Here is a 27935-nt window from a genome sequence, read left to right on the forward strand (position 1 = left end):
TTATCCAGGCAAGGAGCAAGAGTGCTAGAACAAAGCCATGCACAGATCAGCAGTCAGGAAACTCATTCCACTTGTACATTGTACATGTATGTACAATGTGTGCACATGGCACATACATGAAAGGGTCTGGAAGGAGTCTTACCTGGCATCTGCTTCACTGTAGTATTCTCTAGCAACAATATCCTCAAAGAGCTCCCCACCAGTAACCCTGGAGTACAAAAGAACAAAGGAGGTTACGGAGCCCATGTGTGTGTATCTCAAGGATGCACAGGATGTGTGTGGCCCCCCCGTGTGGATCTTTTGCTGCAGCCCGTGTGGGAAACTGCATCACAGAGGAACCAGAGCAAACTCCACCACCATGGCACCAGCACTGGCATATCCATGTGACTGACTCCGTGGACTGCCATTTCACCAGCAGTGTACAGGACATGCTGACTGCACACGGATTGTCCATACACCTCTACAGAGATTAGTATATGTTAAGCTTGGGAACAACATCCCTCCTCTGACCTCCGCTAGGCTGCCCCAGGGGCAAAAGTCAAACAGTCTCCATACACGGATAGCCATTCTTTGCCATCCCATGCTTACACCTGGTGCCAGGAGCCTTCCTGGTCTGTCCCCACCACACAGTCAATGGATTTTTGTCAAATAGGCCAGAGGTATCTACAGGTCTCGAAAGAGAAAGGGAGAATTACAGTAATGCAGGTGTTTTTTATTCCACTCTTAGTCAACCATCAACATGCCTGCATCACTGGTGAAGCATCAAAGACAGACACTTACAGATCAAAGACGAGGTAATGGAAACCTTCTTCTGAAATGCTGTCGTGGAGTCGCACTGCAAAAACATAATCAAGAAATGGAGATTTACAGAGCATGGAGCAAATATGACACTTCACAAATCAAACTCATGCACACAGTCAAGTTTTCCCTCAAATCAATCAGTCTATTAATTCCCTATGCCCTTCACTTTGTGTGCTCCCTTAGTGACCCATTTCCTCCCGTTATCTCAAAGGAACAGATGGGTGTCCTTCACAAACACTCACCCCTCCCCAGTGTCAAAACAAACTCCAAGTATCTTTGACCTCCTGTTCATTCTCCTTCTCTAACACTTCAGTACCTTCCTTTCACATCTGCCAGTATTATCCTCCATGTTCATGTTTTGCCATCTCTCCCCATCCATCCTTATTCCCAAAAACAAACTCTTTTCAGAGTCTCAAAGCAAGCCTCCAATCCATAAATTAACTTCTGACCCTACCTGCATATCAGTACCGTTGGTCTTCCTTCTGTCTTTCATCTGTAAGGCTACATGACATTCCCTTCTCTTACTTCTATTTCCTCATTTCATTCTGACTTACACCCCAAATCCTTATCCAAAATTCAGAACCAGTTTCTTATCTCATTTTTCTGACCTGCTTGTTACAGGACATATCTGATCACGTTTCTCTTTCTCAAAATTTCATCCACCTTCAGCTTCCTTACCTATCTCCCCCAAATTCTGCTCCTATTGCCTAAATTAATCTTCACCTTTTACCTTGTCCCCTTTAACGTACAGGCCCACAATGGGCCACTATTCCCTGATATTCTGGGATCTCTGGGATCTTCTTTCCTCATTTTACACACAGGTAATAATTATTGCATCTATGCATCCAGCACAGTGCTGTTTTCTCCTGTCTGAATTAAATTCTCAATTTCTTTGATGTTTTTTGGAACTAATTCTAACCCAAGAGAAGAAACTTCATTTCATATTGCTACCTAACCCTTACTTTTTTCTTTTCTCCTCTTCTGTAAAACTTGACACTTTTCCCTGCCAATCAGTCACAAGTTAGCAATCCTCTTTGACTCAGTTTCTAAACTTTCACAGCCTGAATAGAACAAGGTGTCTTCTTCACATGACCATCTCACCCAACTAAAGCAACTAGTTGAGACAAGACTGAGCCTTAGTCACTGTAACACCTTGTAATCGACTATTGACCAAAGTAACAATACTGATCTCATTCTTACAAGAGAAATCTCATTATCCTCCTCTGTCACTTTAACAGTACCTTTGCCTCTCCTCCCTGTCTTCCATTCTCTTCCACATACAATACAGGTGACCTGCCTTGATTTTCCCAGCATCATGGTTTTCTCTCTGCCAGTATCAACAGGTCTGTTTGCACCTCTTATTGGTGCATGATATCAGATACCACCACTGTCTTGGGAATGTTTCAAACCAGCACTTGGCACGTGATCCTACCTCATAGGGGACAGCTTCTGCACACGTTGTCAATGCTCATCTCTGCTCCTCCTTGCACCTCTCCTTTGCTAAGGCACCCTTCCACATGCAAGCAAATATGCACAAACTCAGAACAGACAGTAGCACAGACGTGCAGAGACCACTGCCAGTACCTTATCTAAAAGGGTATCATTCTTTCCTTATTCTTTTTACCTGCTGATTCCTATATTTTTCCTTCCTTTATCTACAAGCTCTCTGACCAGGTCCCTTGATCGCTTTCCTTTCCTCAGCATTTCTACTGCATATGTAACTGCAGGGGTTTGGGAGGAGCACTCCACCCAGCATAATGCTGTAAACAAGCAAGTACAGTTAGAGTACCAGTACAGCAGGTGTTTCAGGTGCAACGTGCTGTTCCTACTGCAGCAAAACAGAGATACATCACCTTTAAGAACTATGTTCCTTAAATCATTCGCTGCAAACAAAAAAATCTTCCAAGTAAGCAGTTTCAGTTGGCTGTGTAATAACTTTATTGCAATACAATTTTGTGCTTACAAGAAAACTTGCCTCCCGAGCACTTGGCAGAAAGCAGCAGAGGCAGCATTACAAAAATGCAAGTGAGAAGAAGGGTATTTCCTAGGAGAAAAGATTTTCATTCAAGTCTGGAAACAAGATGGAAAGTGGCTGAAACAAACATTTGGATTCCCAATGCAGGGCAGTTTTCACTCCAGTGAACAAGACTATTTGAGGTGAAAGTAGGAGACAAGCACATCAACAAGAGCAGAGGCCCAGAACACAGGCAAAAGTCTGTGAAGAGACCTTATGAACAGATGGAGAAACTTCAAGGAAAGCTGAATGTGCTAATAAGGTCATGTCTGGTGACGCTCAGTGGGCATGAAAAAGCATTCTTCTTCCTCAGGCACCTAAAAGGTCACCAAAGCACTGCAAGAAACACTGAGCAGAGAAGAGAGTGGCATGAATGAAAACATGACAGAGGAGGAGCACAACCACCAGCAGGTTGAGAACAGTGGCTTGAAAAAGGAACAGCAAACATGTCTGCAGGTAGAAGTGAGAAACAGTGAACGATAAAACTTTGACGCAAAGATGCGGGCAGCAAATTACATCAGAAAATGAAACACAAATGAGCTGATTGGTGCTATTTCTTTGTCCTGAGGAAAGCATTTTGTCAGCTACATTATGAAAAGGGAAGGAAGTAGCAATTCAGCTGGCAGAGACTGGCAGAAGCAGCAAAAAGAGCCTTCAAGGACAGTAAAACACTACTTGCATCCTTAGGTGAGGAACCATGACAGGAGGACAGAGACAGTTCATAAATACTGACGCTGTACATCACCCTAGGGCTGCACAGCAAAAGAAGGCCTTGAAGGCAGGACACAGGTCATTAACTTAACAAGGGAGCCGCCTCCTCACAACAGCCCAGAGCCATGCTGGAACAAAATCTGTCCAGGATTTAAGCTGCTGAGGTAACAAAGCTCAGAGAGTAATGGTAGAACAGCAAAAGCTAGAAAAGCTACAGGAAAAATGACACTGGGCCCCACCACCCTGCACAGGCATAACTAGTGACAGCTCAAAATATTAGGCTTCAAGTATGAAGGAGGACAGCAATGAGAGGAGTCAAAAAGGATTAGAAAAAGTCTGAATATACCAAAATTTATGACTTTCAATTCCAGCCCTCACCTACTTCATAGTGATGCTGACGTGAAGAAATAAAAACAATACCCAGCAGTAGAACAGAAAGAACACTAGTGCCCTTTCACTGTAACGTTTTGCTTCCTTACCTTCCTGCAGAGCCACAAGAGCTTTCCTGACCAGCAAGGAGACTGCAATGGACAGCTCTGATGCCATGGTCCACTCTGCTGACACATGAAGTCAAAATGTCCCGCTTTCTAATGCAGTGCTAACTGCTAGGGACAATCAGCTTAAACACATGATCTGCCTTTTCCAAAACTATTCAGCCAGTCCATGAAATGGCATATATTTAGAAGTAACTGAAGGATAAAAAACATTTTAAAAGGTTCTGTGCCTCCTCTCCATTTTGGTTCACAAATATGATCCACACTGTGTGAGTATTCCTCATGACAATACACAAACATCAGAAACCATCTGATACCTCCACTGTCTAGATGGTAATGAACTCTCTCTGCTTAAGATATCCTATGCAAGTGTCCTTCACCTGAAGGCAGGACACAATTTCCTGAATGGCCAGTTCCAAGAGTGAAATCCAAGTACTGGGCTGTCTGCTGTTTCAGACACTTTCCCATGAAAAGACCATCCCATTTGTTCACAGGCTGCTAGTCCTGACACACTGCCTGACAACTCTATTACTGACTACCACAAGCTCAGCCTCAACCAAGCACTTGAGTAGAGCTCACAAAGACTGCTCATGTCTGTGTAACCTTTTGACACAAGAGGGTGAAAAATATAATAATATGTAAATACTGGAGGGTAAAGTCTGCCCAAAACCCGATTATACATCATAAGAAATATGGAGAAGTAAAAGTACTCATCCAGTTAACCTTTTCTTCAAAAATATTACAGTACTTTTTTTTTTTCCTCTTGTCAGGGGAGCAGTGATGTCTCTGTCTAGCACAGCAGGCTAGACAAATGCACACATCACAAAAAGTCTCAAGTCGCGGCAAGAGGGAAGTTGCACAACAGCAATATAGCGCCTTCCAAAACACAACCAAACTACAAAAGAGACCAGTACTCGCCAAGGAACCTCATCTCACTTTATTCATCAGAAGATGAAGTAGATTATTTCTATTAGCTCATTATGTTGCCCAGAAGCAGCAATTCAAACTGTATTTCCTTCCCAGTCAAACACTCTTAACACAATGAGTCTTATAGATGTAGGAAATTAGACCCTGCCAACACCACACACAGCTGGAGCCCCCTGATGACTCTTCCCATTCAAAGATCTCTGATGGATGAAAGAGCATGTACTACAATGGTTAGGTTCACAAGAACAGACAAAGAGAGGAGAGTAAGAAAAAAAACAGAAGCAAGTCAGACATTGAGGTCCTTTCAGAGCACAGAAAAAAATCCCATTGACATAAAAAACAGAGGGTTTGTAGAGTTCACATGCACATCTAATTTTGTAAGACTGGCAGGTCTTACTGATAACTTTAGAAATAATAAATAAAAAAACCCTAGAGCACTAGTAAGCACTGCCAGAACAAATGCTATCCAAAGGAGCAGAATCAGTTACAGACTGTTAGGTAGAAACATCTCCAACAATACCAGCTGCTCGGTCATCAGAAAGTGTGCATCACCACTTGGATATCTCCAAGAAGCACGTAGCTTCTGGGAGAAACAAGGACTTGTTTCAGTACAGCATCTTGATGAAACAATGTTTTCCGCAAGTTGTAAAATTCTAACTTTAATTATACATAGTCCTGAATCTGGTACTGCAGTGACGCTCCACCAAGGGTGATGAGAGTCTGCTACCCAAAACTGTTCACCCAATTTTAAATGCACACATGTAATTCTGCACAGTTAAAGATCTGTGATGCATCACAACACACAAGGCATAACCCAATTAACTGGTTTAAGTATTCTTTTCTACCCTCAGTCTCCTCTCCAGCCTCATCCTAAGTAAAATGGTCTTTCCTATACTGGAAGCATCTCCCACAAAGCTGGCCTTTGGAAAAAAAACACCAGAAAAACAGTGATACCAAACCACTCCTGTTCCCCAAAAACCCAGATCTTCAACACAGCCTGATGCAAGTCAGGCAAGTTATTTTCTGTCTTGTGTGGGTATGTCAGGTCCGAGGCCCTAATGGAACCCAGAGCATTTGCAAAGAGCCTGATCCCACAGTGAGTGGCTCAAGGGGATGTGTTGCAGCTACTGAACCTAACAGCAGCTGTGTACCAGGAATTCAAGCACTTTCGAAGAACATCTGCTGTGAATATTACTTTTCTCTGCCTGCTGTCTTCAGAGACTCACTGGAAATCTTGCCTCAAGAGCAGAACTTGAAGTTGCTACTTCAAAGTGTTTCAAAGTCCTCACGCACATACAGTTTTTATTTTTGAAAGTAATAATATTAATAGGCTATTATAATAACTACAGAAAATTAAGTATTTTAGTGAGAAACAGCAATACAGTAACAGTCATGCAACACGGTTTACATTCCCTGCTTGAATGAAGTGACCCTGTACAGACAGCCACAGCTCTCTGCTGACTGTGATATGAACCAAGGGAGCATGAGGGGAAAATCTCCTTCATATCAAACTGCACCAGCCTAACAACCAATGCAAATTGCTGCTGAGTCATGCACAGCAAGGCTCTGTGAATGTAAAAGTTGAAGTGAATCATGAAGAGATCAGCAAAGAGCTTTCAATTTTCACAAAACCCCACCTGAACTACAGGAACATAAGAAGACGCTAAAAAGCAACAGGCATCTAATTTTTAAAAGGTCACACATAAAAGGCCAACTGATATAGGGGAAACAAACACAGAATGTGCCTAGCCTGGCTTTGACCCACATCTCGCTTTCACTCTGTCCAGTGTGCTGAATATTATTATCTTTTTACTGTTATGTCAAGCACAAGGGCTCAGCCCATGGCTGGAGCAGGCAGGCTATTGTTAACACAGGGTGGTTTCTGGCAACATGCTGCAAGCAAGTATCTGCCAGCAAAGAGGTTTCTGAAGACACAACAAAAGGCAACTACAGAAGAATAATTCCACAGGACAATTCCCAGTATCTTCACCTGGCAATCACTCATCTCTGCTTAGGAAAAGGTAATGTGGACTGAAATATTCTTGCTCCTACATACCAGTTGTCTTTGCCTGTCCTTAGGGACAGTGTTCAAGCTACAGGTAACCTTGTCTGCTAAATCTAGGTTCACTGGTATTCTTAAATGTAAAATGGGATCTTCTGGACTGAACTATGTTATTTAAAGGTCAGCCACTTATTTGAAACAGCCACAACTTCACTTCTCAGATATTTCCAACCAGATGTCAGACTTTTGCCTGTATCATGGAGAAATGGAGGAGGTAAGAGCAACTGCAAGGGGTGTATTTCAAGAGACTCTGCATGTCAGAAGAAGCAGAATAAAACTGAAGGCTAAAACCTACCTGATGCCCTCTTCCAATGATATTCTCCAACATGCCAGGAGGTGCTGAAACTATAGATACAAATACACACAGCCCGACAGACTGCAAACTGAGCACTACCATCCATGGCAGCACAAGTGACAAGTGAACTGACACAGATGGCTACCACCCACTCTCTGCTTCCCCAGCTGCTCACCAGCCCGGGCAGCCAAGACGGGAACTGTCCCACCACCTCCAAGCCTGGCTGAGTGCCAGGACACTTCCTGCACGGTTTGCATCACTCAGGATGTCTGTCAGGAGCCACCACCAACCTGTGACTGCCTGTGAGCTGGGTGCTGAGCTCCCACCCCAGCTGTTTGTCTAATTACATTAAACACGCAAAATTCAGCTGCAGGTGCTCAGACTGCTTCCAAAAGACTCTCCTTTTAATTAAAAATTCACTATTAAAAAGCATTAAATTGTGTAATGCAAATAATCCTCTAGAAATCATCTGTTCCAGCAGTTAATGACCAGCTTTGTCAGAACAGTAACTAATGGTAGCAGGACAGTTAGCTAACAGGACATAGCAGGCTGCTGTTAACCAGTCCCTTAGAAACACGGACTCTTTCCCTCCTCTTCCAAATCTGACACAGAGAGGTCACAGCATGCTGGATATACACCAGCTTGCTGTGGACTCCCCAAGTCCCCAGCATTTCACACCAACTGCAGTTCTAAAGCTTTGGAAAATGGAAGAGAAGAAGGACTTGCTAACACTCTGCTCCAGTTCAGGTAGAACAAAGTTGCTGCCGGCTCTGCAAAGAAACACAAGGAACAGTCCTAAGGAAGTATGAAAAGGCAGACACACACAGAGGTGGGTTCCCCCACCACCATTGTTCTCACTGTAACCTTTGTAACACTCCAGCCCTAAAAAATGAGGCTAAAGCACTGCCCAGTCAGGAAATTCCTTTATGCACAGAAATTCACACCCTAGAAAGGAGCTGCAGGGAGAACAGTACCTTTCCTATTATGAAACTCATCCTTCTGCTGTGGTAAAAAACAAAAGTAAAATAAATAAATACACACACACAAAGTATTTTTAAAATACATTTCAGTTCCAACTAAATGTTACTTTTCCTTTGATTTTACAATGTCTGTATTGAAAAGCTGAAGTTCAGCATGATATATAACATTTAGTATGCCCTACTTAAACATTACATGAGCCAAAAGAGTGCATTAACAGAAATATTTCCTGCTCTCCTGATAACAGTGCAATCACAACCATCCAGAATTGTTATTAATAATTTCCTATTAGCCATATAGCAGATAAGCAAAGTACTTCTGATAACCACTGGTATTATATGAGAGTTTTTTCTAAAAGACCCCAAAATAATAACAAGCCGACTTCATTGATGTCTCAAAGAAAATACACAGAGAACACCTCCTTTATTTGAATTAACAGAATGCAGATAGTGGCCGTGACAAATTTTAGCTCTCTCAGGCAATGCTCTGCAACTTGGCTACATGTACTTCTGCCGTCAGGGATAAGTTGCCCTTCGGTGTGGCACTGCAGTGCTCCTGCCCACAGAGGCAGGTGTTCTGCCTGACATCCCCCAAACCTTGCTGAAGGACCCTGATGTTCACACCTCCTGTTTCTCATTGCCAGGACAGCCATGACACCTTCCCACAGACATGAGCTCTGTTCAAAAGGCAGGTTGTCGCTCGCACGATTTCACCTCCTGTGTGCAGGGCTCAGGCAGGGGGAACCCCAAAGGAGGCTCCCTCCATTCCTCAGTGCTATCCTAAATAGAGCAGGGAGGGGAGGAGTAGAGGAATTATCCTCTGATTTTTGCAGTACCTATGAGTGCACTGAGTCTGGCCCTCATCCCACTGTTTATTTTTTAAGGGATTGCTTGCATACAGATAAATCTCACAGCTAAAGAGATGAATAATGTAATCCAAATATGTCTCTAGTACAGACCAGAGAGACATACAGAATAAATATAACCCCTGGCAAGGAAAAAAGTGCAATTATTCCTCCGTTCCCAAATTGAGGGGGCTTATGGAGAAATGTTTTTCTTAAAACTACAGGAAAAGCTATAGGAAGAGGTAGCAGTAAAAGAAGAAAACATGAAGAGGTAAAAAATAGTGAAAGAATTAACTGGAAAATCAGAATGAGAAATAAAAAGGTGGACTGCCTGGGGTTTTGGGGAACATCCTATCAGGCAGACATACATGGGTACTCACCTAAATCTCTAGCAGTGAAGGGACTGCAAACAATAAATGGTAACTTGCAGCTCAAAGGCTAAAACTTTCCAGCAGGAGAGCACTCCAGCTGATAGTCTCTTTAAGGGTTTTTTGAGTGTTCGCTAGTGGGTTTTTCCCTTTTACCTTTTTTTTTTTTTTTTGGCAAGGTAGAAGGAGAGCAGGTTAAGGGCATAAGTCCACAGATACTATTTTTCGACCTCTTAGGAAGCTCAGCAACTTGCTGTCCTCTCAGACAGACCCATGACACTTCCAAGGAAAAGATGTTCAGTAACTGAGAAAGTCACAAAGCATAAATCTTGCTACAAGGTCTCTTCTCCATCCAATGGTCTTTGCACCATCCCCTCTCTGCACCAGAAGCAATACCCCAGCAACAGAAATCACAGGACAGCAGTTTTACAAAACCAGCCACGCGTGGGAGCATCCCACTTGGAAACCCCCGAGTATCCATAGGGCAGTAATTGTGGCCAAACCACTGGAGAACCCCCAGCATTTGAACGATTCTTTGCACATCACATCCTTTCTGTCCCAATTGCAAAGGCAGTCTGGATGCCTGCAGCCAAACGAAAACAAGGAAATCTGCTGTTTACAGCAAAACACAGCCTACATTTTTTTCTTGGTCGCTAAGGAAGCAATTCAAATCTCTTGTTAAGGAAAAGGTGATAGGAAAACATTCCAAGCAGCAGCAGGGGGAGAAATTTGAGGGTCTTGTTATCAAGACTAGTATCTTAGAATGAGGAATGAGTGAACCTGAAGTTGTAGCTGATACCACGAAGTCAACAAATCCAGTATTAGGTCTGCAGACACGGTCAATGCACATTTTCCCACACAGGTTAGTTACGAGCCTTATGGGATTCTCCATCTGGGCACTACACAGAAGGATACCATTCTTCTCAGTCTTTGCACCACTTTGCACCTTGATCATAACCATCATTTAAGGGCACACAAACTGGAGGCCTTTTCTTACACACATCCATCAAAATCGCTCCCACAACTCAGAGGTACTAAGAGAACAGACCACTTGTCAAAGGAAATAAGACCCATCCAGGTCAAAAGAAATTCTTGTAATTCACAGGAGATTTCTATAACATTTTCTTCCCATTTTAAATAAGGACATGTCCAAAATTGTAGTTTCTGCTGAGAAAAGCCAACAGATAGAAGTTAAAGTAAAAAGAATTCAGATGCAAGTATATTTTGGAAAAGAAGTCTGAAGTAGGAAAAACCTGAAAAAGCAATAATTCTGATAGATGCTGAGGACAGCATTTCACCACTGCTATAAATTCCCTCAAAGAAATTAACTCTGAAGCAGTTCAGCAGAGTATATGAAGGCAGAAATCAGAAACAGAATTTGGCTGTGGCTCTTGGGCTACTACCAACCTCTCTTAAAATATGTATTTTTATTATTCTAGACCTAAGTGCATCCAGTTCTTCAGAGCAAAGACTGCCATGAGCTGGGGCACAATGACAAACCAGAAGTGCTCAGTTCCAACTATGAACAAAAGATATTAAAGAACTACTTCTGTACAGCTGGGTTAAAAATATCTAAGACAGAGTACAGATCAACTAGTCACAGATCCAAAGATGAGGCATGTATTTAGACTGGCATAACAAAGAAAATTAGGAGGAAGGCAACACCTAACAACCCAGTCGACAAAATCCATGCACAGAGCAGACTGCTGCTCTGTACACTGAACAAGTCACACTGAACAATCCTACCCTTGTAAGAGAACATGGAAATGCTAGAGAAGAGTTTTCAAAACTATGAATGACGATTTTGATCAAATTTTGCATCATTATTACTTTGGGAGTCCTAGGACAGAGAAGGTCACATTCAGCACTGTTCTGAACTTCACATCTGCACTGAGCAAGCCTGCAGGATAATACTAGGGTTCCCAGCTTTAGTCACTGTTCTAACATTTAATGGATAGCAGGAAGCATGGAAAAGAAAAATGAATTTTCGACAAGAGAATCCCTGTAGTGAATGAATTATAAGATTTAAAAATTAAATGCACAGATTGACTGAGCAGAAAACCAAAAGAGCTGTTCCACTAAGCAAGAGTTAATATGCAACACATTGTAAGTTTAGCTCTACAACAAACAGAAGTTCATTTTATCTTAGCCATTGCACACGTTTCACTGGCACAATCAGGAAAGCATCTGCGAATGAAGAGTCAGGGCTATGGGTGTGCTTACAGAAATCTGCCTCTTTCCAGCAAAGCAGAGATCAAGGGAGAAGAGAGCCACATCATTCTCTTCTACATGTTCCCAAATACATCCATGTCTAATGCCCACAAGATTCATCCATAAGTGAATCACTGGAACAGTAAGTTGTTCAAGAAGTGGAATTCCCCATAGAGCCATGACTCTTGCAAACTTCCACAGGCACTTTATCTGCTTATGGACAATGGCATTTTAATGATGTTGCCTTCTGCCTCTTTAGCACATCCATATCCTCAGTAATGGGTGCATTTTTTGAAGTGAACAGATCACTGGTTGATCTCTGTCCAATTCTGCTGTGTTTGGCGACCATGGTTGGTAAATGGCTTCTCTGGGCCAGAATTCAAAGTTTTCTAAAAGTTGTCAGGAGGAAAAAGAACAAGTTGAAATTTAGGGAAAGAAGCCCTTTCTCTACTGAAGTCTGACCAGCTATAACAACACATTCAACATGGTACATACCATGAATTGGAAATCAGAAAAAAATTGTCTCGAGTTAACTTTTTTTTTTGGTCCAGACAAAAAAACCCTATTGCAACACTAAGTTCTTGGAAGAATTACTCCACTGTGATTACCTTGGCCATAATGTGCTTCTAAAGACAAGCAAAACACCCAACTACAGAGCAATAGCCTATAATTGGGGCTGAGATTTTATGAAGGTATGTTAGGATAACTCAGAAAGCAGTCATTTCACAAAAAGCAACAGCAAATGGAAATATCACCATTACTCTGTATCTAAAGTAATCTTTATTTTATCAAAGTAGCAGCATTATTGTCGGTTATGTTGCTGTCCAGAATCAAGTGTCCTGCAGTAAATGCATAAGAACCACACATTCAACAACAGTTTTGCTTTTTATTCTGTGTACTCTGCCCACCTCATAGAGTCCTAACTTTCAATCTTCTGCCCAAGACTCAGTGCAGGCTCAGGTCACTGTAGAAGAACTGGATTTGCTGCAACACAGTTTGCAACAAAAACAGTACCAACAAAACTTGAAATGGAAAGCAAGTTCAAAATCTGCAGAACTCTCCATCGTTTGTGCAGTGTTAAGCACATAGCTCACACTGAGGCAACACACCAAGTATTCATCCAGAAGAGTTTACAACATGGAATGCCAGTAACTAGGTGATTACTAACTGCTAATACACATTTCAAGGAAAAAAAATACCGCTATGTCAGAACAACATGTTTCCCTTCTATGACAACCTAACAAGTCCAAGGAACATGGAAGCAGCAGTGCATGTAGCATCTGGACTTCAGCAAAGCTTCTGACAGCATCTTATGTGCTCTTTCCACAAGCAATCAAGAAAAAACATGTATTCAGAAGTGGCTTACAATAGTGTATACAACTCATTCTAAAAATACTCAAAATTGATCACTGTCAAACTGGAACAATGTGTCAAGGGATATCTTCAAGAGTTTGTCCAGACTCCAACATTATTCAACAGTGTTATTAATTATCTACATGATGTAATAGATGGCATTGTTATTAAAGACCATGTTACTGTGGGAGCTGCAATCCTATTATACTATCAACAAATAAATCAAAATGGTCTTGACAAATCTGGGGAGGGGGGGAACCCCCAGACTGGATTTCTTCCTGTTTGTTTTAATAAAGACTTATATACACTTCAATAGGGAACCTCATCTATGCAAGATGGAAAAATTATTTGCTTGCCAGAAGTTGTGCAGAAAGTAGTCTGCAGCAATGATGTATCAGAAAACAAATGTGCATCCACAGTGTATGTACATGACAAGTTTCAAAGTCTGATGTACAAAGTGAGTATCTTTGGTAGGACCGGTGAAGTACTTCTTCCCCTCTACACAGCACTGACATGACCTGAGTTAGAATCCTACGTCCAGTTTTGGGCATCGCATTTCTAGAAAGATATGAAGCAACTGGAGAGAGTCCAGGGAAGGATGGGGGAGGGGGGAAGAAAATAAAAAAAAAAAAAAAAAGACAAGGTCTAGAAAACATGACGTATAAGAAAAGATTGAAAGAACTGGGTTTGTTTAGTCTGAAGAAAAAGACTAAAAAGAGACATGATAACAGTCTTCAAATATGTAAAAGATTGTTGCAAGAAGGAAAAACTATTTTCCCCAGATACTCCAGATAGAACTACAAACAACAAGCTAAAAGAGCAGCAAATTATGTTTTTAATGTTTATCCAACAGAAAAATTAAAATTTGAAAGACTGCCACCAGGGGCTGTGAAAGCAGTAAAGGTTTTTAAGAACAAACGTGCCTGGAACCGTCCAGGTATAAAAGGTTTTCACAGGACTGCTGAATGGATCATATGACTTCCTGAGGTCTTAACACACTTCAACTCTGTTGTAGGCCTAAAACTTAATTCCTCTGTTTCTATTTGTGAGCACTCGTTGAGTTTACAATGACTAGCTTCTTTTCTTGAAAGAAAAATTGCTCCTTCTAGGAAGACAAGAAATTCTCTGTAGAAAGGGCAAGAACCACGGGCATTCCCCCAAACTGTCTTTTCCAAAGCACAACAGGAGACAAGCATTACCACTCGTTACAGATGAGGAACAAGCTGTAGAATTGAACCAGGAACGTGATACGTTTGTTTTCCATGCAGTTTACTTATAAAAGTGGTTTTCCTCTTGTCTATCAGATTTACTTTGTGAGAGGTCTGGCAAGAAAAGATGTAAGAATTATAAAAAGGAGAGATGATTAAAGTGAAGTTAAGGTCAAAATAAAAAGTGACATCACCTACTAAACTAAGTGCAGCAAGTCTTACAGGGCAAATGAAGCTCAATAAATAGTTTTAGTCATTCTGAATATTGCCAAGAAATAAATATTCTGGCTAATATATTCATCAGTGCAAATTACTGCAGAAAGTGACCACTGCTCCTCTCCTCATTCCATCCTCCACAAGTACATTCAGATGCAAGAGAGCTCTTTCTGCTGAAAAGCTGCTACTATGGAGCTTTGAATTATGTGAGGTCCCGAGCTTGTGGAAATTCTTTCTTCATCACACATGTAATAGGCTACAGATGCTAGTCTATACTCTAAGGCACCCTTCCTGTCCCAGGCCGTGAGAGGATAGAAGCTGAAAGTCAGGAGACCAGACAGATGCCCTTAAAGTATTATCTACACTGATATGTAGGCAAAAGAAAGGCAGGTTTCCCAGGCATGGATGTTTAACTGTAGTTTGGGTGAAGGTGGCAGTTTGGTATTTCTTAGCATTTTCTTAAATAAATTAAGTCAGATCTTAGCTGGCATCCTAGAGGTTTTATTTATTTTAAAAAACCTAAAAAGGGGAATATTAAGGGTCCAAACTTCTATGTGCTTTGGAACTAGATAAAAATTCATGCCCTCTCTCTACAGTTCAGCAAATAACATAGTTTTTTATGTTGTGCCTTATTTTGCCTCTTCCTGTATTTCAAGACAAACCCATTCCCTTTACTCCAGTACTCATTTCCATCAAAATGGGCAATTTGGTTTTGGTCTCTTGTTTTCAGAGAAAGTTGACACAGTAGTGAGAAGAGCTGATGTATTGCCCCATCCTCCTTTAACTTTGGGCATGTTAGTGTATACAGCATTTAAACCCATGTGCCACAAAGGGCCAAGAAGAAGAAACAGAAGATGGGTGTGGGAAAAACAAACACAACACCTCACTCCCATTGCAGACTGTCAGATGAGCAGAGAAGCCATGTATCACCCAAGGAGCAGGGACAGCTCTGCATGGGTGAGCAGATGGGAACATGGCACTCTTTGGTGAACATCTGGATCAGGATGCTAAGGAATGGAACAGGGTTTAATGCAGAATTTGTCATAGAGAAACTGAGGTGATTTCAACAGGCAACTTTGATGAGTTGTTGTGAATGTTCAGAATACATCTGTTCTCTCATAGCATGCTAGCTGACACACGTAACTACTCCTGTCTCACCCCCATCCCTCTGAGCCCAAGGAAGTTTACCAATATTTGGATGCTTTAGAAGTCGGCAAATTCGAGCTTCACGTTCCAGTTTCTGGTGATCTGAAAGAGAATAAGAAACAAGGTGTTAAACACCACAACTCTGAACTAAACCCTTGCCCATATTCAACAGAGAGAGGAACACAGTGACCCAGCAGATATCCAGAGGGCTGGGAACTGCTGGAACACGACAGTCTCCCAAAACCTCACAGCCATTTCAGGTGATGGGAATGCCACTCCCACTAGAGAGCTATCACTAAACTGGTATTGCATCCTTTGATTCAAAGGCAGTAGCTGCAGAACAAAAGACACAGTTCTTCCATCCGCTTCTCAAATACACAAAGCCACTTGCAGTGACATCCCTTTCGAGACGCACCCCTTCTCCAAGGCTGAAGAGTTGGACAACGAGATAACTCACATGAAATGGGAAAAGGAAATACACAGCTCCTGCTAGCACACAGCCATCACATGAAGTAGGGAACTCTGCCAGCTTCAGTGAACTGTAAAGGTAACCATACTTCAGTACCCATGGACAGACTCACTGGTGAAATGCTGATCACGCACTCAGAAAACTCCAGGCAAGAAGTTCTGTCCAAATGCTAAGTATGCTTATTCCAGCCCAAAGGCAACATCAGTTCAAGCACGGCATTCATCTGGATTAAAGGAAAATATGAAGGATAGTAAAAAATGGTTTCTCCTCCCATACGCAAGTTCAAGGAAAGGAGAGGGAGTCACAGCAACTCTGCCCTTCTCAGTCAAGAAGCAGGGAGTCTTTTAGCCACTGAGATTTCTACAGCAATGGCTGAGTCCTAAATTTACACCACAAAAGCCTCATCTTCTCATGTGAAATGCTTACACTGGACAAGCACAGATTGACTGAAAGGATCTAAGGGAGACAAAATCTTTTAGGCAGCCCTGGCAGACTCTAAACTCTAGGCTTTGGGGATGCAGGTGCCTAGAATGAGACAAGCAACAACTTTCAGTCCTTGGACTCCCCCTTCCAGCCACCAAAAGAACATAGCAAGGGGAAGCAGCAGTCCTTGCATACTCTTGACATTTCCTTTCATGCAGATCTTCAGCATATGGGCTTGAAAACACTCCTTCTCTGCAGCCTTGTGACACACAAGGAGTAAGCAGGAGTTAGCAGGACCCTTGGCTGGTTGGACTACTCAGTAGATCACTGGTAGGAATGCAGCATCCTCCCATTTACAGGAACCACACCAGAGACCCATTTCAACAAGGCTGCACTGCACTGCTCTGCCTGAAAGCTGCCTGTTCAGCTCCTTGGTCTCTGCATGGTCTTCCCTTCTCTTTGTAAAGGAAGCTTTGGGCAACTGTTCTCTTCCCCAAGAGCAGAAGATAGAGACTGAGCCAAATGTCAGCACAGAACACTTTTCTCTCCCAGGCTGGGAACAGCAGCTCAGGGCATTGCAGGATTTCTGTCTTCTTTTCCACTGCTGAACTGCAGAAAATGTCCCAATTAATACTTTATAGGGCTGAGATGTGCTTACATCCTCATCTGCTACTGTTCAGGAATGGGGGAAGGTAAATTACTGCTTTCATCTCTTCTTCCTTCTCAGTCCTGGAAATTATTGTTGTTGTTGCATATATTTTACAGTTCTGTGCCAGAACCACTCTCCAATAAAGTAGCAGACAGCAAGAAAGCCTGGAGAGTTTCCATGCTCCTGAGGCCTTGGTGCAATGCAAGCACTTTCTCACCTGCATTGTGAGGGAGGGGTGGGGGTGCCTTGGCTTCCCTTTTAGCAGCATCTCTCACCAATGAAGTTTTGCAAAACACAGTTGCAAGGTAACAAACATTGCTGCACACTCCGCACTTGGAAGAGATTCTCACAGCAGGACAGCAGTTTAAGACAAACCATCCGCAGCCCGCTCGCACATTTGGGTCTTGCAAATTCTCTACCTTCCCTCCCAGTTCTACTTGGAACTTCTACGGGAGGGGATCCTTCATCCACCCAGATCACATTGCCCTCGTGCACAGCTACACTTGCTGAGAATCTGTTCCCAAGTACAAGGACACAGAGAAGCAGACAGCAAAAACAGCTGAGCAAAGAGGGAAGAAGAGGCAAGGGCTCACCACGTGCTACTCAGCCACCGAGTCCTGACAGCCAGGACAGACAGCTGACAGGAGCAAGGCTCAAACAAAATGACATAACCATCAAAATGCCATGGGAGATGTAAATCAAGAGCAATTGCTCCCCTGAAATTCTACACCGTCATGCAGAGGGAGGGGAGCTGGCAGGGCAGCTAGTGTTCATGGGCAGCAGCCACACCAGAACTTGTGACAAGAGGTCATCACCCCACACCCCATCCCTCCAGCACCACACAGCCTGGCTGGAGACCAGAGGAGGAGTACAGCACTCCGGTCACAAGGTACAGGAAACTATTTCTGGTCGGGGGGAAAGCATACCACACTCTTCTGTCTCCAGGGCAACAAAACAGGCCAACTCAAGCACAACTCACAGAGAAAAAGCACACTGCAGCCCTGGGAGCACCAGCCCGCAGCAGTCAGCCCCCACAACTGAGAGCAGCGAAAGGTCAGGCTGGGAGGGTTTCCTGCCGCGGGTCCTAGAGGATCGCAGCTCCAGTTCCTGCAGGATCGCTGTCCTATTCCAGGCAGCACCAGAACACAGCCCAGTCAGTGACTTGAAAGTAGCTCCCCTACCCCATCCCCAAAGATCTTCATCACTTGCTGGCCTTTGGCACAGTATAGGCATTTGACTCTCATCACATCAGCAGCAGAGTCAATTTGGTACTTGTGGGGAACAACCTGGTACCTAAATACATAAGGAATAAACACAGAGATACTATTTTCTACTTTACTCTGGTTTGGTAAAGGTTACTCCCAGGAGACAAAATGCCCAAAATTTTTTCAGTCCAGCAGAGCAGTCAATGGGTGGGCTTTAACATTTCTCCTATCCAGGCTCTTGCTGAACCTTAAAATGCAAAGCCTTAACGATATTAAAATAAGGATGAAAAGATCCCTGCCTTACCAAGAGCTTGCGAAGAAAATCATTTCTCCTCCCTATGTCCCAAAGATGAAACTTATTTCTGCAAGCCATTTGTGGATTGGAGCTGCTTATTCTTCAGGTACAATGGAAATACACCTCATGGCTAATAGAAACACGGCAACACATCCTTACAGTATCCCAGGCCTGGGACATTGGGTCTATGTTCCACCTTTCACACAACTATGAAATTCAACAAGTTATTTCCATAACTTACCTAAAACACAGTATATCCTTTAGGAAACATAAAGATTCACATTCAAGACTTCAAGTGATAAATAAAGCCATACACCCACAGAAATTACTCCAAATGTTAGTTATCCTCCCTGTTAAAATTCGGCACTGCTGTTCCAAGTCTGAATTCATCTACCTCCTGCTTCCAAATATTGGATTTCATTAAGCTCTTTTCCTGCTACGTTACAGAGCTGTCTAGCCCTGAACAATAGCTGATGCTTAGAACTTAAGTACAGGATATTACAAACACTCATCTAATATTCATTTACTGTTTTCCAGCCAAAAAAAAAGAATCTTGCTATTTGGAAAATTATTCTATCTACAGTCTGAAGCAATGAGTATCTACATAGACAGGAAAGTGCAGTCTATGTAGCTTTTTTGTAGTAACATTTAAAATGTAAATGCTTAAGGAGATGGTGCTTAAAAACAGGAGAAAACTTACTTATGTTTGATACCCAAACTGGGGTGTGAATATCTGTCTCTCCTTATTAGTCCTTTATATGATATGATCTCTGCATCTTGGTTCAGCATGTTCTGTGTGAATCCACATTTAACCAAAGTGCCTTTAACATTACTACTCTGCAAATATCACACTGTTGTTCTAGTAACGTTAATACTGGGTTTCTTTAGAATATACCTGATGAGAAAATGCCTGTTCAGAGAATTGGGATTTCTTTGGGTTGGGTTTTGATTTGGATAGGGATTTATTTTAATAGAAAACAAGAATGATTGTGTTAGCATCATCTGTGAGAGTTAAGGACCTGCAAAAATGAAACCGCTCCATTTTATACAAACATGCATTCCATTAACTGGGACAGGACTGTTTGTGTACAATGGATTGACAGAAATCGTTGTGCACGATTAGTAAAGTCACAGTTGTAAGAATCTCTAACTGAGCAGGTTAAAACAACAACGACCTTGCCTGAGCACAAAAGATAGCAGACCAAAACCATGATAGTTTGGCCTATTTGTCCTAAATGCATCAAACTTCAGCAGATACACAGGATAACGATGTAAAAGGAAGTATACCCAACAGAAATAAAAACCAAAATGCAGACAGCTTTACTTCACAAAAACCTGGCAATCTTCAGCAGGGTGTGGAATATGATTAGTTTTATACTGATGCACAACTTCTTACTCTTTTTTAAGAAAATAATTTCATTGTCTGACCACTTCAGTCTGCTACCCCAAAGATGTGGTGGCAGAGACGGATGAATGACGTGAGATCAAACTTCTGGGTTCCAGTCTTCTCCAGGGACAGTTCCTAGTTTTTCTACTCTAGCCAGTATATGCATGGCTGCTTTGCAGGAGGCTCTTCCTCACCAGGTCTTTCTCCTCTAGGGGTACACAGGACCTGGAGAAGATTTTCAGGCACAGACAGGGTAAAGGATGTCAACAAATACCAGTAGTCTAGAGCTGCCAATTCAGAACATTTATGTAACAACAGGAAAAAAAAAAAAAAAAAAAGGAAAAGAAGATTAAAAAAAAAAAGGTCACGGTGCCTAATCAGCCTGTTATGGAGCTGTGCTGAGGAGAAGGGGCTGCCAGGGAGGGATAGGGAGACCTGTTTGCATGGAGCTGTGATACACTTGCAAGAGGCAGACTCTGGAGAAGGACACCTACCACAAACCCAAAAAGGGGATGAGTCCCAAGCAAGAGAGGTAAGGGCCAAGCCTGAGCCAGGGAGCAGGAGGAGATGGTTTAGGTGTCAGGTGCTGACACTGCCACCCTGCACAGGCAGCACAGCATGAAATCCTCCCGGCTTCAGACATAGCTGTGATGCCCTGCCTGGATCTGGCTCCTGAGGGATGCAGAGAGGGATCTGTTTCAGCCATGGGCAGCTGCCATGCGGACACGCTCTCCAGACAGAGCTTTGTCACAAGCTCCTCAAAGGATCAGTAACCAGGGAGGTTGAAAGAGATGTGCCCTTTGCGCTCCATCCCCTCCGTCTGCCCAAGCAACACTGAAATTTATTGCTCTAGAAACAAATGTGAGCACCTATTTCAGGTTGTCCCATCTTCTGGCAAGCAGAAGTCAGCATTAAAAACTAATTGAAATACCGGACAAAATAGTTAATGACATAAATCAAACAAAGATTTATCAGTGGAAGTGATTAACGTCACACCTCCTGGAAAACAAGGTATAAATAATTAATTATAATATACTTTATTCAACAAGCATTAGAAACACAGTACCATTTCAAAACAGTTCCATGTGCAAAGGACTACATCCACTGCAGCATTTACTGGCTTACTTTATCAAACTGTAGCTATACTGAGGTCCAGTGGCTAAAGCTCATTCTTCATTTAGTATACCTGCCTTAAGAAGAGGAAAAAAAAGTGAGGGGCAACTTTTAGAGCCTAAAGTTTAGCCACCTCAATGGAAAGGGAGATTTTTTCCTAAGTGCAGTAAAAAGAAGATGCAGGAAAACTAACACTTAGATGTCAATCATCTCTGCGATGAGAATCTGTGTCATGAAGAAAAAACCCATGTTCCTCCCTTCACCAATATATAATCTTCTTGCTCTCAACTGGAATATACAATCTGGCTGCTCAATACTACAGTCCACCTGTCTTCATCCTGCACTAGGACCATGCTTTGTCCTTGCTGTTAAAGGAGGCTTGCAGCTATCATTCCTGTGGGAACACATTCTAGATTACATTTCTGAGAATGGGAAGAGTCTGGAAGAAGAATCAAACCCAAAGTAATAAACTCAGTTTGATTGCTGTCATCGTGCCAATTCTGGGAGATAGTCAATTGGTGCCAGCTGCTAAGATATCATTTGAGTTGCTTCAAGACAGAAATCGAATTTACATCAAATACATTTTGTAGCACGAGACTCGTCTGAGCCTTCAGGTTCCTTCATGCTTTTTCTTTGCTGGTTTAAATTTAATCTTCCTCACTGAGACATTCCCAGCAAGAGAGCTAGCTCCCTCCTCTGCACTTCAAGCCACAGACTTTCCCCCATATTCTCTCATTTTTCCAACAAGGTTGTGCTACAGAACAACTGAGATCTCTCAGCATTTGTAATAGGGTAGCAGAGGACAGTATGCCATGCCACACCACCACTTTAAACAGGAGTATCAGCAAGTCTCAGACCACCACTATTTCCCCTTCTGCAGAATTTAGTAGAAATGAACATAAAGAAATCATTCTAGGCCTTAGGAATGTCCAAAGGCCCCGATAGATTCAGTATATCTTTTCTGACAAGAGAGCAGGTGCCTAAGGAAAAATGTAAAGAAAATAAGCATATAATGATACTTCCTTCCCTCCCTTTCTCCCTCCCTCCCTTCCTCCAGCTATTTGATTTTGACATTTCCATTTCAGTGTTTCTACACTGCCATTTCAAAGACCAGCTAAAATTAATAAATCTGTAGCAGCATACTACTGCCATTACAGGTGACGTTTCTCAAAGCCCAAGTCTGTTTTCCAGCCTCTCGGTGCAGAGCGGCCCCTGCGGCACCACGTCCCAAGTGCGAGGGCAGAGGGGCTCCCACGCCCAACCAGCACCTCCAGCATCTCTGCTGCAGCAACTGTGCAAAAAGTCACCAAGGGGTGACACATCTGGAGCCAGCAAGTGAAGATGAAACAGCAGAGCTCCACTTTTCTCAGCCCGTGAAAGCCAGAGAAACGAGACAGTGGTGAAATCCTCATCACTTGCCTTCAGCTACTGAAAGAAGGAGGAGGTTCAAGTGCCAACATGACACAATAAACAAATACAAGATTTCTTTCATGAAATGTTGGCAAACATACTTTCTGACAAAGCCTTTCCTCCAGCAAAACCACTAATATTATTACCTTGTAACAACCTTTCCCCACACTCTCGCCACTTCCCAGAAACAAACAACTCCACAAGTAAAAGTGTAATACTACCCCTAAGAGTACATACTTATACGGAGCCTAAAGACAGCCTAAAGTTCACACAGTTGGTCACAAGCTGTGTTTACACACACCAGTATCTGTGAAACCCTTGGTATTACTGTATGGGAAAATCAAAAGCAAACAAATTAAAAGGGACAAACTATATAAACTTAGAAGAGTTTCCACTTTTCTGTTCAAGTAATGAAGAAATTAGACTATCAGCACCACAGAGTAAAAGTCAAGATGATTTAAGTAATTCTATTTGTATCTCCAATGAGCACAGCCTGAAGAGTGGGCCAGAGAAATTTATTCGCTTTTCCAGTAATTGATTGTCTTGTACTTGCTTTGCAAAGATAATCGAACTAAAGACAGATATTAATACGTGTACAACAGCAGCAAAAGGGAAAAAAGTATTAAAAATACCTAAAAGAGACAAATCTTTAAAAAAAAGTCATAGTGTGCACATTGCAGTTCTACACTCAGTGTCATTCAAAGCTGCCTTTTCTTTCCACATGTATATTTTTCAGTTTATCAGCAAACAACTTGTCCAATTTTGATTTGGATTATCCAGCAGGTGGACCTGGTAAGGGAAGGAGAATTCCTGTCCTCTTGCTTTATGGGAAACACTCAGGATGTGTGTATCCTGAGTATTACCTATTGTACACATTATGAAGTAAAACAACAGCACACTGATGTGCACATTAAGAGGAAGCGGGGAACTTGGGCTTTCACAGACACCAGCAACTTTCCAGGAACTTCAAGAGTCAAAGGAGGTCAAATTAGGCTATAGGTGATTGTGATCTCAGTCACAATTAACTATGTGAACAGAGGGGTTAAGTGTACTCCAGCCTAACATGCCATTTGTTGCCTACAAAGGCACAGAGAAAGCCATATTGGGTGTTTTCCCTCTCTCAGAGAGAATGGCCACCATTCTGCTGAGGTCCTTGCCTACAGCAGATCCCACAGTTTCACCAAAGCCAGCACTGCAAAGCAACATGGAATCTGAATACATGTGCATTCACTAAAAGGAAGGAGCAAGAACCCCAGCCATCCACTGTAGGTATAGCCCTTGGCTTCATATTTGAGATCAACTCAGAATCTGGGCAAAGGACCTCCTTTCTGAGCTTGCTACAGCACTCAGAGCAAGATTTTGTAAACCCCTTCATGAAACATCCCTGCACAGCACATACTGCCTCCTCTCTACAAGGCTCCCACATCCCCTGCTCTTCAGGCTGTTTTAAAAGCCTTACTGTTCCCAGTCTTAGTCACATGCAATGAGCCAAGTAAAGCCCAGTGGATTCTGTCTGAAGCCTTGGTGTCAGTGCAGCCACTGAAAAATGAGCCAGCACCATGACTGCATTAGGAGGGTGGAGGACACCTGACATAGGCTCAAAGCAGGTCCAGTCAAAGTCTTCAGTAAGCTCTGACATGACACAGATGCCATCTCTCATGTACAAACCCTGCTTGTGGTCCACATCTCTCAGGGCATACCAGTTCCTCTTGCTGGCAAGATAAACGTCCCTTCGTCTCCCCAGTCATCCTTCCCATGTTGCCAGTGGGATATGCAAGGCCTGTGTCAACTCTGCTTTATCTTGTGTTAGCCTTTCCCATTAACAAGTTACTTCAGTTACAAAAACCAGAAGAATTCCCAAGAGCCTCTAACCTGAATTTCATTTCACCTCTTTTCCTGCTAACCATCAGTTTATTTCCTGCCACTGTGATGGAGGCAAGTCACAGAGGGAACAACCCTTCCAGGTTTGATGGTGAACAGGTGGGAAGAAACGTTTCACCACTGAGGTTACCTTCCAAACACCTACAGCCACAGAAGTCGGCACCTACAGTCTGCTGGAATAATTAAGAGTTCTACCAGCTGACCATTAAAACTACCCACCAAACCACCAACTCCACCTGTTCCCTTGGCTACTGCAAAAAGTGCCATTTCTTGCTTTACAAACTTCTTTCTTGCTCAGGGTGGGATGAAACACAAGGAAAACCAGTGCTGTAGAGGGAAGTATGGGAACCATTCCTGAAGCAGCACATTGTAGCTCCCCTCTGAAGCAATACATCCTCCAGCTGACAACAACAAAAATGCAGCCACGTTCCTCCTCATGTGAAGCAATGGAGATCACCAACCACAAATGCTGACAGGCAGATAGAAGCACAGCAAAGGGCAGGAATTCTTTTATCTCATTTTATCTGCTGTGGCCAGGAGGCATTAGTGTACCCATTGCAGTCCTGACACAGGAAGAAATGTGGTGCAATTGCACTCCCCCTAAGAACGGTGCAACTGCCCTGCTGGCCAGCCTGGCATCTGGGAGGCACGTGCTGGAAGGTCTCCACTCAGTTTGTGGTGAGTGTAACGGCTTATTTTAGCTCTTCTCGGGCATACTGAGTAAGTGTCATTAAAAAAAAAGAAAAAAAAGCCTACATCCCAGAGAAAGGAAGAACTGTGGGGTACAAACAGAACTAGCAAAATGAATGAAGTTTTCAAATCAGAAGATGCTGAGCTCCCCGAGCTTTGAATGGTCAAACAACTTCCCCTTTCTTGCAACGAAACAGAATAAAAATTAGTACAACTCTCTGTCGTGGTCATTTCAGACCTCGTATCTTGTAAGAAGACCTTCAGTTCAGAGTACTTGTGTAGCCAACTCTCAAAGCACAGCCCCCCATACCACCTGCAACAGAGCTCTCCCTTTCCTTCCCCCTGCCCCTTGTGCAGCACCCCCACCTCCTTCCCCTGGTGGGGCTGTGGTTCGACACGTTCTCCTCCATTTTGCCTCCTGCAGCTTGCACTTTCCTCTGCAGCCCCACATCCTGCAGCAGGCGTTCCCCCAAGCCTATGTCCTGCAGCACCACAGCCCCCCAGTTTCCTGCAACTCAGCAGGGACACAACCCCTTCCCCTGGACGGCAGCCCCCCACTGCACACAGGGCAGCCCCAGTCCAGCTCTCCCATCCCTAGTTTTCCATCTGCAATGGCACCATTTTTTTTAAACTGCATTTTACAAGTAAATCACGTGCTCAGCTGCTAGTTTGGATGCAGAGCCAAGAAACACTGGTGCATGGGGGAAGGGAGCTGATGTATTTTTTGTTTCATGTGACCAGCTTACCAGAAACTTCACTGAGACCAAGAGCAGACTCTCCACCCACACCCCTCCTTCACCACCAACCCCTTCCCCCAGACACTCTCACGGCAGAGATGCAGAGCAAACACACAACAGGAGAGTCTGGCATCTCACATGCCTACAGCCAATCTTCCAGGCAGAAAAGAAGTGAGACACCACCTTTGCACCCCAGCTGATCAGCTGGAGGTCTACATTCAGGGAGCTGATCTTTCCTATAAAGGCTATGGGCTGCAACACAGAGACAGACGTCGTGGGTTAGGAAATCAAGAGGCAGGAGGTTGCAGTCACAGTGCTAACTTACACATACACCCCACACAAAATTTTTTTGGTTAAAAAGTTGGGGGGAATATTTCAGATGAAGGGGCTGGTTGTAGAATGCACGTTTAAATAAATAGCATCCCAACAAGCTTTCACAGAGATTAAGAGAAGACAAGTGATTTCTTAAACAAATATACAGCCTAAATTTTAGAGGGGTTCCATATGCTTTCTGCAATTAGATGGACAGGACAGTACACATGACAGCATGTCTTAGATCACATAGAGCTGTACAGTGATGTTTTTCCTTAGGAGCCCTTTGTAGAGTTCTCTTGAATTGCCCCTAGACCTGCACAGCACAAGCAGAGATTTGGGAAAAATAGAAATTCTGGAAAATTTCTAGAAGACAGATACTTAAGTGGGGGGAAAATACGTTAGAAAACAAAAAAAACATCGTCATAAAAGAACAACTACTTCTATAGCATCTTTTGCTGGAGAATCTCTAGGTGTGTAACAAACATTTACTATGCAGCCAGAAAACCTTTGAAGCACAAGGTTTCTTCCCATACCTTTAAGGAGCTGGAGAAGAAAAGCAGAGATACTGAAACCAGAGAACATGTCAATGACAAGTCTCTGAACAAATTCAGATCTTTGGAATCTGAGCCTCTCACTACCCTGTTTTTCATCCTTCTGCAGAAAGAGAAATGGAGATAGAAACAATGCAGTTCAGATCTAATGGATTTTGAGCACTCTCTCAAAGCAAAAACTGATAGAGGCAGCATTAGTACTGCTGAGATACCTCATCATGTCTCACTTTGGGAAGCATGACATCCTACCTCAGTGTCATTCTAGGACCTAAGGAATATTTATTATAAAGTCTGGTGTTCAGAATTTATCCTGTTTGGGTGGAACTGCCACTCAACAAAGCCTGCATTGCACTTGACAAGAGCACAGTCTGAAAATAGCTTCCTTCACATGAAAGCTCCAAATCCGGACTATCTGGTGAGCAAAACAGCTTTAAAGTGGTCTCCCTGTCCCACTACCATGCTTGATTTCAGATTTTCAGGGAAAGAGGTACCTGACTTGCATCTTTTTCAAAAAAAGCAGCTGTTATGCTACAGTTTTGATTTATTTTCTGGCTAAGTTAACTTCTTGTTTTGATGAATGTTTAATGCTCCTGGCTAGATCAGTTTAGATCTTGTTTGCCTGCAGGCATTTAATGCTGCTACATTACTGCAATACTAATTTTAAGGTCATCTACAGCTCCCCCCACCAAGTCTTTTGCTATTGTTTGGATCTAGCTTATGTAGTGCTTTTTGGCATTGAATTCCACAGCACCATATCAAGTTAACAGACACTTATCAAATCTCCAGAGTTGGCCAGATTTGCTGATTAACAGACAACACACCCAGAACAGCAATCCTCACTGATTATGTCCACCTCATGTACTGAGCCACAAACAAAGACTGAAGATGAGGGGTTGACACTGTAGATCTCAGAGCACTCAGTTCTGTAAATTGCTGCCTATCCCAGGAAAGAAAAAAAAAATGAGAGAAGAAAAGGAGGTGTGTCAGAAGGAGAAAGAAAATGCAGTGGAACAGTTATTAAAGGACTAACACTGATGGCTACAAAGGAACTTTTTCTGTTGAGATTCGGTTTTAACAAGGTGACGGTTAAGATGTCAACCCAACATGTCTGAAGACTAAACCCTCCTTTTCTATAGAACACACAAATGGGAATAGTGGCAGAAAAAGCTTTTCCACACTACA

General features: G+C 42.8%; 1 protein-coding gene across 21 annotated transcripts in view; it reads right to left on the bottom strand.

Annotated features, from left to right (window-relative positions):
• The window catches only part of CAMK2G (calcium/calmodulin dependent protein kinase II gamma), a 133546-nt gene that overhangs the window by 49387 nt on the left and 56224 nt on the right, over window positions 1–27935 (bottom strand). For all 21 annotated transcript variants that reach the window (XM_050336485.1, XM_050336400.1, XM_050336452.1 and 18 more), the window contains exons 3-5: window positions 15671–15730; window positions 781–835; window positions 143–208 (exon numbers count right to left, since the gene is read on the bottom strand). In XM_050336485.1, coding sequence (XP_050192442.1) covers window positions 143–208; window positions 781–835; window positions 15671–15730 — 181 coding nt within the window. The remainder of the gene's footprint in view (window positions 1–142; window positions 209–780; window positions 836–15670; window positions 15731–27935) is intronic.

This window comes from Myiozetetes cayanensis, unplaced genomic scaffold, assembly GCF_022539395.1.
Source record: "Myiozetetes cayanensis isolate MyiCay16 unplaced genomic scaffold, myiCay2020 scf10, whole genome shotgun sequence".
Taxonomy (NCBI): Eukaryota; Metazoa; Chordata; class Aves; order Passeriformes; family Tyrannidae; genus Myiozetetes; species Myiozetetes cayanensis.